Below are 12,835 nucleotides of genomic sequence, written 5' to 3'. Positions count from 1 at the left end.
CGCTGGTGAGGTCACCATTGCTATCGTTCTTCGATTTCGATGAAATCTTGACTTCTCGTGCCTTACAAAAATCAGAACATCTATCATGGTTGCCTAAGATATGGTATATTGAATTGCGAATGTCGTGGTCTAACTGCTTAGCAGCATTTTTTTGGTTTGATTCCTTTGATCTCACACGTATCGCACATCTTACAGCAGTTGTTATTCTTACCCTCAATGCTTTAGTAAGTCTTTGTTTTCCCTTGTACATGGGGTTTTGATCAACCAGCTTTTCAAGACTGCTCCTTAAACATTTGCAAACATGGTTAGCACACTCCAGCTTTTTCACATCTTTTCCCCATATAGGTACTTGTTCCTGTATCTTGGCATACACAGAGGAGTCACCATCTGCTATCACAGTTGTATATCTTAGGCCATGCGTCTTTTCTGCCTGTTGGAAACCCTCTACAATTATACTTGATTCCATTGCTTGAGAACTTTCTGACCAATTCTTATAACATTCATGTGGTCTGGGCTGAGTGTGGTTGGCTTCAGAGTGTGAACAAATGTAACAGTGTTTGTTACGGACACCTATATGCAGCAATTTCCCAGTCTCTGCACCGATGATTACTGCAACCCCACCCAAGGCATTATAAGAATGTTTATGGGAGCGTTTGCTCCAGCCACCATCACAAATAACTGTAATGCATGGGATTCCATTGTGATAATTTCCCTTCTCTATTGCTAGTCTTCTCTCTTCAGCTCCAGCTGCCAACAAATCATCTTTCACGGATAAATACCACAGATCTCCTATTTCTTGTTCTAGAGTAGCCATACATTCATTTAAGTGTGCTGCCCCGCCACCAGTTACCATACTTCCCCAGACTGCTCTAACGTTTACATCATGATGATAAGTTTGACCATTGTGAATTTGGGGGCTTGTATCCAACCTGAAACGTTCATTGCATCCTTGACACTTGGCCTCAATGACACTGGCAAGTCCAAGTGTTCTCACTTCTGATGTCAATTTCACCGGGGACACTTTCTTGTCATTTGCAACTATCTTGCACACTTTATCACAATTTGCAACATGAATGGTGATAGCATCTATGTGTTGCTGTAAAAGTTGCAGATTCATTAGTCTATAGCCATCATATGAATTTGAAGTAACTCTGTTTATCTTAAAAGCAAATGGCTTGTCTGAAGACACTCTCTTGATGTTGAAAAAAGATGTAGGATGTTTTTGGAACAGCAACCGATGTACACATTCTGCACGTTTTTTGCTAATGCTGTACTTGTGTAAAATGGAGCGAATGAGCCTAGTTCTGTTGCCAGTGTTTTGATGAACTTTTACATTAAATTTACCAAAGTGATTTAATTTAGAACCGTATGTATGTTTGTGTTGGTAGATTATTTTCTTATTGACAGTGTGTTTGCCTCCTGCTTGACCAAACCTATTGTATCGACGTCTGTGATGTCTACGGTTGATACCCATGATAAAATCGTAAATACAAACTCAGTTCCCTCGATGATTATTATACGCGTGCCACGTATACTGCCTATGGGCTGCTTTACTTTTTGTTTGTGTCGTTATACGAACTAAAAGACTTAAAAAACGTATATTTAAAAGATGTGTCAATAGTTTTATCATACTCATGTGGTAAATATACATATGACCCATTTGAAATGTTTACAAAAAGTGAAATAACATGGTAAACAAATACGACATGCGATGTGTCAACATCAAAAATGTATCTGTCAGTACTTACCTAAACATCGACTCTGCCTCAAATGAAACTTAAGATCGGTGAAATCAACAGCTTCGTACAGGTCAAGCAGCACAAGTGTAGTCTACCTCTGTAACGTTGTATTTAGAGATAATTATGTGAAATAAGTTTTCTGCAAAAACCTCGAAAACTACGTAACCAAACAACACTTCCGGTAGTAACCAGATAAGCCTACGCGTAGAATATAGGACTAATTTGATGATTATATATTTTGAAGCATATCATAAAATGCTGAAATGATGTAATAAATTAAATGAAATTGTTCATGTCATTCATAAAATATACTATAATATATCAGTTTTATGTTGTAAGCATGACTTTCTTACTTGCATATCAGTTTATATTCATCCGCCATCAGATGGAGTTTTCGGAAGGAGAGGACGACAGTGACAGCACGGAAAGAAATTGCGTTTCTGATGATCTGAGTCATCCGATTACGGTTTATTTTGTCCACAATGAAGCTATGACCAGGTAAAATGATATGCTGTATCGGTTTGCATATCTGCGGCGCAGAACAAATTTGTTATCACTTCATATTATGCTAACTGAAGTCGGCCATATTTTGGCATTGAGTGGACTACCATCGACATTTATGGGTCAACATGTACATTTATGACAGTTTTGTAAACAAATCAATTGCTCCTACATTGTGCTATGGATATCGCTTGGACAATTTATTGTAGAACGGCTGAGAAAAACTGCAAATTAAAGATGGGAATTATTCCATGCCAAATTGTACCAATTTTGAGTATTTAGTACAACATTTTGAGGAAAACAGACAATTTGAGTTGATTTTTTTGTGACAAGTTATCATCTTATAGTATGATCTGTGATGTTGTAAATGATCATAGTGTAAGTGTATAGTAATAATTCACACCAAACATTTAATTTTCAGGGTAGTTTTGCTGTTTAGTTGACCCTTAAGGCTCATCGGCCTCTTATATCTTAACCTCAATCTTAAGATCATAATTGCACAAAAAATATCCACAATCACTACAGATAACTTATCATGCCCCTGTGCATGCATCCTGTGCATGCATAGTCTTAATGACACCGACAGTGGTATGTTAATAGAAGTAGTAGAAGAAGAAGATTTAATTCAGATCTGCAGGATCTATTGAAATATGAAAAAATGACAATTTACTAGTTTATTTTAAATCCTTCAAATATAGATATGGATGTGTACTTATTGGAACATCTTTCTTTTGCAGTGAGTGTGACCATCATAAAATCCCACCTGATTCTAGTTTAACATGTGTGAAGGAGAAAAGGAATGTGCCTCACAAATTTGATAACACTGAGAAAACAAAAGACATTGAGCCGATAGCAAAGGCATCAGACAAAAGTAAGAAAAAGGACAAAAAGAAGCAAAGTAAACTACATCTGTGTCAATCTGTTAGTAAGAAGAAAAACAAAAGAAATTGAGCCGATAGCAAAGGCATCAGACAAAAGTAAGAAAAAGGACAAAAAGAAGCAAAGTAAACTACAACTGTGTCAATCTGTTAGTAAGAAAAAGAAAAAGAAGGAAAGGGTTGTATCCCCCGATTTTGTTAATGCAGGAGAACTCAAAACTAAGAAGTTAAAAAAGAAAAGAAAACTGGATAAATGTGAAGAAAGTCATGAAAGTCATCGACTTAAGAAACGAAGGAGAGGAGGGCAAAAAAATAAAAAGACTACTGAAGCAGAAGCAAGTGAACCAAGTAACAAAAATAATAACTCTTTTGGTTATAACAAACTACAAAAACAATTTCATCCTAAACCTGCCAGAAATGTTATTGATATTTATGGAACCAAAAATAATCATAAAGTATTTAACTCCTCTGAGGAGGACACACCTGCTGTACAAGAATCTGTGAATGGAATGGAAGATGATAATATACCTGGGGAGGAACAGCAGGAATCATTAGAGCAGGCCAAGAAAAGGTTGTTAGAGAAAGTTAAACAAGAATACCACAGTCTGACGGATAATTCCTACACATTTGATAGACATCTGCTGATTAAAGAACCTGTCGGTGAGAATGTGCATGTGTATGAGAATGGACAACTTCATCAACATGGGAAGGAGCAGGTCAACACTGGCATGTCTCAGGTACAGCAACAGTTAGTTAAACTGGCTATTGGTGTGTCAGTGTATACCAGACAGAGACACGTCAATATACAACAACCACACACGTCAATATACAACTCCAACAATCACACATGTCAATATACAACACCAACAACCACACACGTCAATATACAACACCAACAACCACACACGTCAATATACAACACCAACAACCACACACGTCAATATACAACACCAACAACCACACACGTCAATATACAACACCAACAATCACACACGTCAATATACAACACCAACAACCACACACGTCAATATACAACACCAACAACCACACACGTCAATATACAACACCAACCACCCCACACTTCAATATACAACACCAACAACCACACACATCAATATACAACACCAACAATCACACACGTCAGTATACAACACCAACAATTACACATTTCAATATACAACACCAACAACCACACACGTCAATATACAACACCAACAATTACACACCCGTCAATATACAACACCAACAATCACGCACGTCAATATACAACACCAACAACCACACACGTCAATATACAACAGTAACAATCACGCACGTCAATATACAACACCAACAACCACACATGTATGTCAGTATACAACACCAACAACCACACACGTTTGTTTTTAACTGAATTCAATAAATATGGCCTTGAATTGTAATGACTTATGCCCCTGGGCAGTAATTTATTGAAGATGTTTTGATAATGCTGTGATTGCATGACATAAAGATAAATCTATTATACTGGTGACATGACAGGACCATTGACCCTGTCAAACATTACTTGGTACATTGTGGTTAAGACAAAGACATAGTCATTAACAGTGCCTGTTGGTGTGATATGGAGGTTACTGAGTATTTGAGGTCAAATATGATTGTTTTCTTTATGCCAAATTAACTAGGTAATAAAAAATGTTATCAATACTTTAGATATTTCATTTTCAATTATAGAAATTTTATTTACAATTTGGTGAGTGCTCCCGTTAGATTTTTGTATAGTTTATGTCACACCAACATTTATCAATGATTACATCTACCAGGTAATGTGTAATCAACATCATACAACAAGTCAAAAACATACGTCTGAAGAATTTAATTAAATAAAATATTTAATTAAAAATTTTATTTTATTTAATATAAAAAATTTGCTGTTCATCATTCATACCAACTTCTCAAGGGAAGCAAGCACACCTGTCGTTGATACTGGCCTGATAGTGACTATTAGGACCCCATGTTAGGGTTGTTGTAGTGGCTATTAGGACCCCATGTTAGGGTTGTTGTAGTGGTAATAAGAACCCCATGTTAGGGTTGTTGTAGTGACTATAAGGACCCCATGTTAGGGTTGTTGTAGTGGTAATTAGGACCCCATGTTAGGGTTGTTGTAGTGACTATAAGGACCCTATGTTAGGGTTGTTGTAGTGGTAATTAGGACCCCATGTGTTAGGGTGGTTGTAGTGACTATAAGGACCCCATGTTAGGGTTGTTGTAGTGACTATAAGGACCCCATGTTAGGGTTGTTGTAGTGACTATTAGGACCCCATGTTAGGGTTGTTGTAGTGACTATTAGGACCCCATGTGTTCTGGTTGTTGTAGTGACTATTAGGACCCTATGTTAGGGTTGTTGTAGTGACTATTAGGACCCCATGTTAGAGATGTTGTAGTGGCTATTAGGACCCCATGTTAGGGTTGTTGTAATGGCTATTAGGACCCCATGTTAGGTTGTTGTAGTGGCTATTAGGACTCCATGTTAGGGTTGTTGTAATGGCTATTAGGACCCCATGTTAGGGTTGTTGTAGTGGCTATTAGGACCCCATGTTAGGGTTGTTGTGGTTGTAATTAGGACCCCATGTTAGGGTTGTTGTAGTGACTATTAGGACCTCATGTGTTATGGTTGTTGTGGTGGTAATTAGGACCTGATGTCAGGGTTGTTTTGTGGTGGTAATTAGGACCCCATGTTCGGGTTGTTGTAGTAGCTAATAGGACCCCATGTTAGGGTTGTTGTAGTGGCTATTAGGACCCCATGTTAGGGTTGTTGTAGTAGCTATTAGGACCCCATGTTAGGGTTGTTGTAGTAGCTATTAGGACCCCATGTTAGGGATGTTGTAGTGGCTATTAGGACCCCATGTTAGGGATGTTGTAGTGACTATTAGGACCCCATGTTAGGGATGTTGTAGTGACTATTAGGACCCCATGTTAGGGTTGTTGTAGTGACTATTAGGACCCCATGTTAGGGATGTTGTAGTGGCTATTAGGACCCCATGTTAGGGTTGTTGTAGTAGCTAATAGGACCCCATGTATTAGGTTTGTTGTAGTGGTAATTAGGACCCCATATTAGGGTTGTTGTAGTGACTATTAGGACCCCATGTTAGGGTTGTTGTAGTGACTATATATTAGGACCCCATGTTAGGGTTGTTGTAGTGGCTATTAGGGCGCCATGTTAGGGATGTTGTAGTGGCTATTAGGACCCCATGTTAGGGATGTTGTAGTGGCTATTAGGACCCCATGTTACGGTTGTTGTTTGGCGTGTGCAACTAGTTTAAAGGGCCTCATGTTACAATATCTGGAGTACAATAGGTAAAAATGTCATTCTGGTAGAAAATGTCTGCTTAAAAATAGTACCATGTCAGGAGCTTTCATGTGAGTATTGTTTATTTTTGAGGTGAATATTTTTGCAAAATGTTGATGTTTTATTATTTATTTTCAGGTGTGTTTGCAATGGGAGTCCCTTATGGAAACAAGACTATTGGACATCGTATAGAACAGATGATCAGCAGAGGTTATGTCGAGACCGATTGTACAGTGTTATAGACAGAACGCAAGATGTCGAGACCGATTGTACAGTGTTATAGACAGAACGCAAGATGTTGAGACCGATTGTAGTGTTATAGACAGAACACAGGATGTTGAAACCGATTGTACAGTGTTATAGACAGAACACAGGATGTCGAGACCGATTGTAGTGTTATAGACAGAACACAGGATGTCGAGACCGATTGTAGTGTTATAGATAGAACACAGGATGTTGAAACCGATTGTACAGTGTTATAGACAGAACACAGGATGTCGAGACCGATTGTAGTGTTATAGACAGAACACAGGATGTTGAGACCGATTGTACAGTGTTATAGACAGAACACAGGATGTTGGGACCAATTGTAGTGTTATAGACAGAACACAGGATGTTGAGACCGATTGTGCAGTGTTATAGACGAAACACAGGATGTTGAAACCGATTGTACAGTGTTATAGACAGAACACAGGATGTTGAAACCGATTGTACAGTGTTATAGATAGAACACAGGATGTTGAGACCTATTGTACAGTGTTATAGACAGAACACAGGATGTTGAGACCGATTGTTCAGTGTTATATATATAGACAAAACACAGGATGTTGAGACCGATTGTGCTATGGAAAGAATATGGTTCCTTCTGAATATTTGTGACATGTCATTACGTCATAACTGCAGTGTACAATGATTATGATTATTTATGAATTTTATAAGCTAATTCTATACATGTACATTTTGTATTGAAATTTTGTTTACTGTTATTCTGAATACAGATACAGAAGACTAAATCGGTGATTTGTTTTTAATTGAGGAAATAGAAATGTCTAAATTTATTGAATCTGGTGTAGTGGTGTTCCGATTAATCGACTTCGTCGAGTATCACTTGTTTGAGACGTTTGATCAATTAATCGAGTATTAAAGAAATCTGCAATCGAGTTTCGTCGGAAGTGCCCTACATCAGGTTTTATGAAAATATATTAGCCGGATTTCAGATAAACATACCGGTATGCAAATTCAGCTTGACAATGTCTACAACACAGTCGCTTGCGGGAAATCGTTATGCTTGTATCATACAAAATCAAGCGTCGCAATAGCTGGTACAGTGTAGTAATACTAGGGGGAATGCAACATACTGATGGCTAAGATTTTGTTTGTGAGAATATAAGCGACTAGCTTTGTAAGCAACGTTAACGTATAGGATCTTTCTTCCCGGTAAACGCACATGGTCTGTTTTATGGAAACATTTTGTTTTTTAATGAAAACAAGAAGCAGTGGTCTAGATATGTTGAGTACTGATAAATACGACGAAAACTATTTGTAAAATGTGCAGAAAGTCGTATTCCTTCAATGGTAAGTCACAGTTCTACTTTTGTTTTCAAAGTATATTAGACTTTCGATAACGGATGGATTAAAGCATTTTACGGCCCGTGCAAAAAAATTCAATTAGCTAAATACTCCAATAAGCAATCATTTTGTTGTTTTTTTACGTGTTGAATAAAGTTATTAAAAAAAACCAATTTTGGTTCATTTTTATCTGTGTAATAAACAAATAAACACACAGGAAGATAGTATACATGTAGGTATAAAAATAGTATACATAGGTATAACCGTTTATTAGTTACTGAAATTGTTGTTGAAAGCATTTCACAAAATATTGAGACATAAATACAAAAAATACATTTGAAATTAATCGATTTTAATCGATCATCGATTGGTTACACACAAGTGATGATCGATCACAACAAATCAACCGATTCCCAACACTAATCTGGTGTACTAACCACTAACAGGTGGAGTAGAGTGGTAAACTTGGCTCGTAATAACCTGGGTGGGTACAGTATATGAGTATATAATGAGGCTGTTGGTGTTAATTCTTACCTTAATCACCTGATACTGTTAAGACACTTTCAGGATTTCTGTTTCCTTATCAATGTTTTACAGCATCGACCTACGTAACCTCAGGTGAAGATCTGAGGTGCATGCTTTGAGTCTGACTGGCTGTGTTTCTAGGGAGCTGAGAGACGGACTGGTCTGTGTGTTTGTGGTTGTGTCCTTTGACAAGACACTTTACCCTGATTGCTCTGGATGGCGTGCAACAGGCCTTCTGTATGTTGTTCATTACTTTGTCATCAAATACTACAAGGAGACCCAGCCTCAAAGTGACCTTGGAAATTTAATATTAAACAGTGATCAACCCAACAAACAAAACAAATATATTTTACTTCTGATCAGTGAAACTGTTGAAGAGATAAACATTTATGAATTTCTGATTCAGCTGTAGAATGCTTGTGTCCAGAAATTTGACCTTTCATCATTAACTCCTCGATTAATGTTTTTAGATCTTTGTCTGGGGTTTCCGGTTACTGTTAACGTTGCGTCATCAAGTGGCACGATAGCTCTGTGTATCGACATCTTACTGTTGTCTCTGGAGTAACAGAGCTCCATGATATTTTAACAAAGCGTGAAGCGATATCACAAAAGTGAGCTTTATTCATCATAACTTACCAAACTTACCAAAAGAAATACCACAAAGCACTAGCCATGGTTCATTGATTTCATGTGTGTACACACGCTCATGGTGTACATGTGTACAGCTTATTATCAGTCAGTCACGTAACAATAACATATAAACACATATCCTTCTGGACTCAATTTGGCGATGTTAATGAGGTCAATATGATATTATTTTTACCGATTGTTCTGGAAATGGGATGGCGGATGGCAGTATGCGAGTTTGGCGATAAAACGGGTGCATTAGCGTGGTAGGAAATCCGTTCTGAATGAATTCATGGCGATAATCAAGTTTGGCGGTATAACGAGTGGCAATATAACCCCGATTGTAAGTATAAACAATGTGAAATATTACTGATATTTATCAATCTGATCTGTTCATTGTCCAGGGACTGTTTTGTCATTTTCTGTAATTAAGATATCAACAACTGATCTGTGATCTTTCGACTTGAAAAACAATTATGAGCAAACATCCGATGAGAAATAACTTGCGGTTTTTTGTTGTGAAATAGAAACTCTATCTGTACATTTACTTTTGTGTGGTACATAATGTTCGATATTTAGACAACGTTGATGATTAGACGACAGTAGTCATGCCAGGGGCTTAAATTCAGGATCACGTGCAATCTGCTAAAAATCAAAATTCAAGAAGTACAACAGGAAATGAAATTATACTTTTTATTATAAATTACACAAGAATCATGAAATGTCAAACTAAATGGTACAGGAAGAATATTTACAGGAGCATCAATACATATGGTAATATATTACACACTATTAACCAAGTAAGATATGTGTAGATACATAAACACTTTCACACTCGCGTATATGGCAATCACATATGCATGATTCACAAAAACAGAACACATCATGCAGTCACTGTGGTAACATTATAAAACAAGAGCTGAGCATACCTTTTGTAAAACATAAATATATCCACAGGGACATGGCAAAAATTCTAAATCTACAGTTTAATATAATATATATGGGTAGGGAGTTACTGTCCAGTATAATATAATATATATGGGTAGGGAGTTACTGTCCAGTATAATATAATATATATGGGTAGGGAATTACTGTCCTGTATAATATAATATATATGGGTAGGGAATTACTGTCCAGTATAATATAATATATATGGGTAGGGAGTTACTGTCCAGTATAATATAATATATATGGGTAGGGAGTTACTGTCCAGTATAATAAAATATATATGGGTAGGGAATTACTGTCCAGTATAATATAATATATATGGGTAGGGAGTTACTGTCCAGTATAATATAATATAGATGGGTAGGAAATTCCCTGAGGAATCAAAGGAATAAAATGCTGCATGAAGAAAAGTTTTCTTAGTTTACATTAAGAATCACAATAACATATAACGCTTAAATTAACTGGTGTAGTAATGTCCGTGTAATTAGCAAATAGCTGCCTAGTTACACTGTCCGGCTATTCTAATATGATTTGAGTCATTACACTAGAGATAATCATTCCTAATGGACATGCAGCACTGTTTACTACACCGGATATGTCATTTAATTATACAGAAATATAAAAATATGATGTCATTATATCAAACATAACACAGTTCTCAATACGAAATATATTACTGAAGTCAAATTTGAGCTCTAAAACACTACTGCGGAAATCATCAGGTCATAAATGTACAGTCAAACTTAGTTATCTCAAAGTTAATTTGGCCATGAGATATGCCAACTATTAGAGATAACTGTGTATATTTTAAATCATTTAACCATAGAAACTGAATGATGAGGTTTGACTGTACATAAGTATCTGAAGATTTTTTTTTATAAAAAAGTGACTCTACTATATCTGTTGGGAATCCAACTCCAATGTATTAAAAGCAAGGCATTTCAGGGATGTGCTCAGTTTCAAGTCCATGTCATTTTAGGTGGACGCTCCCATATCTTCCTCCTTATGGGAAGTAATTGTTTTTGGGGTGATCTAAACATGTGTTCAACATAGTTTTGGCACATAGGGATATTCTCATTATGAACACTAATTTTCATTCAACATAGTTTTATTATTATCAGAATTAATTTGGCTGTGTTCTCCACTATTTTGTATGCATTAATTTTTGTTTGATATATATGTATCATGGAATACTATATGCTGTTACATTTTGAAATGAACATTCACGATCCAAACTCCTTGAAATCAGGCACCTCATATGTAAAGTAGTAGTCAGATGTCACCATACTGGATCAACCGACTACATTGCCAAACTGTTCATCATAATTTCAATCTTAGTTAAATTAACATCAAAATGCAAGACTGAGGCAAGCATAACTTTAAATTATTGATAAGCCTGGATCATACAAATGTTACAAGTCCAAAATGCATTCTATAGCTTACATATTTCAATTTGATTATATATATGTCCATATTTTTTTTAATGATAGATATACAATTCATTTAGGACTTCAGTATAAAAACTGTTTAAACTAAATTCTAACCCAGAGGTTGAGCGCTAAGGATAAAGTTTTGGGACACTTTAACCACTCTACCACCGTGACCCCTTATGCAAGATTCATGTCTCTACATTTCTCTTAAACATGAAATTTTAGAAAGATTCACATAGAGCTTTCTCACAAACAGAAACTTCAAAAGTCAAACTTAAAAACGGCCAATGCTTTCCCTTACTTCTTTCATTTGATATGCACAACCCTAAAACCCAAGGGGAACCAACATATGAAATTTGAGAAAGATCCATGAAGATCTGTCTGAAAATTGGCAAAAACTCAAATTGGCCAACCGTCAGCCATTAATTGTTTTCTGATTAGTATTAAAATTGATCACTCACAACTACAGACCACAGGAACCAACATTTGAAATTTGAGAAAGCTCTTTCTATTTCTCTACTAGAAATAATGATAACAAGGTTTGCTTATAGATAGATGACGGACCACAGGCCCAAGATGAAGGGCGATTTGAACAGCCAACAATCTCTTGATGGTTGGCTAACAAATATGGTAAGTGTACATACAATTATAAGGAAAACTACTATAGAAGCTGATTTATATCTCGGATAAAGTTATTCGGTCAAAGAAAGTTGATATACACATGGCAAAAAAGCAACTAGATGAAACATTATTATCTTAACTTTCCAAAACATCATTTTGAAGCCACAAGGTAATTTTTTACGAGTTGAATAAGAACCTCTGTGTATCTAAATGCAATAGTAAGTTTGATATGAAATTCTACTTCTTAAATATGATGACATTTTCTATTAAATGTATTCCTAAATTTATCCAACAAATGATCAATTTTAATGTTATCATTACATATTTTTAATTCATAAATATGTCTCCCAGAAAAAAAAACTAGATTTGTAGAGACCTAGAATTTCTCTGTTGATAAGTCTCCTTTTGGCAGTGTTCTACCTTGATTACAGAAAGTTGACAAGATCTTCAGCAGACAGTCCATTTAACTGAGAGTGTTGACATCTTTCTGAGCCCTCACTTAGATCTAGATTACTCCCAATGACAGATGAGGAGAGTGTGGTCCTACTATAGCTACCAATAACGGAAGATCATCTGGCTCAAATCTGGAGCATAAAATAAAATAAAATGTAAAATGTAAAATGAATTTTAAACTCTAACTATTAATTTCAATTCTTTTAAATTTTCATAAAC

The 12,835-nt window shown here is 36.1% G+C and overlaps 3 protein-coding genes across 5 annotated transcripts in view; 1 reads left to right on the top strand and 2 right to left on the bottom strand.

Moving 5' to 3' along the window:
- Nucleotides 1-38: 38 nt before the first annotated feature.
- LOC117319268 lies at nucleotides 39-1,474 on the bottom strand (the record flags this gene model as incomplete). Its single annotated transcript, XM_033874102.1, is given in 1 exon segment — nucleotides 39-1,474. A coding segment is annotated over 1 exon segment (1,436 nt), but the record flags the coding sequence as incomplete, so codon positions are not given.
- Nucleotides 1,475-2,064: 590 nt separating this feature from the next.
- LOC117319267 (glutamic acid-rich protein-like) lies at nucleotides 2,065-7,456 on the top strand. Its single transcript, XM_033874100.1, has 4 exons — nucleotides 2,065-2,237; nucleotides 2,978-3,080; nucleotides 3,187-3,855; nucleotides 6,582-7,456. Exons 1-4 carry the CDS (start codon nucleotides 2,080-2,082, stop codon nucleotides 6,633-6,635), a joined length of 984 nt encoding a protein of 327 aa, XP_033729991.1. The 5' UTR covers nucleotides 2,065-2,079; the 3' UTR covers nucleotides 6,636-7,456.
- Nucleotides 7,457-9,834: 2,378 nt separating this feature from the next.
- Nucleotides 9,835-12,835, bottom strand: part of LOC117319269 (uncharacterized protein C2orf16-like) — a 45,061-nt gene continuing 42,060 nt past the window's right edge. For all 3 annotated transcript variants that reach the window (XR_004530642.1, XM_033874103.1, XM_033874104.1), the window contains one exon: nucleotides 9,835-12,747. The gene's annotated coding sequence lies outside the window, so the exon portion shown is untranslated. The remainder of the gene's footprint in view (nucleotides 12,748-12,835) is intronic.

The sequence above is a fragment of the Pecten maximus genome, unplaced genomic scaffold, assembly GCF_902652985.1.
Source record: "Pecten maximus unplaced genomic scaffold, xPecMax1.1, whole genome shotgun sequence".
Taxonomy (NCBI): Eukaryota; Metazoa; Mollusca; class Bivalvia; order Pectinida; family Pectinidae; genus Pecten; species Pecten maximus.
The sequence above is the reverse complement of the archived record's forward strand: the minus strand, read 5'-3'. Positions and strand labels throughout refer to the sequence as shown.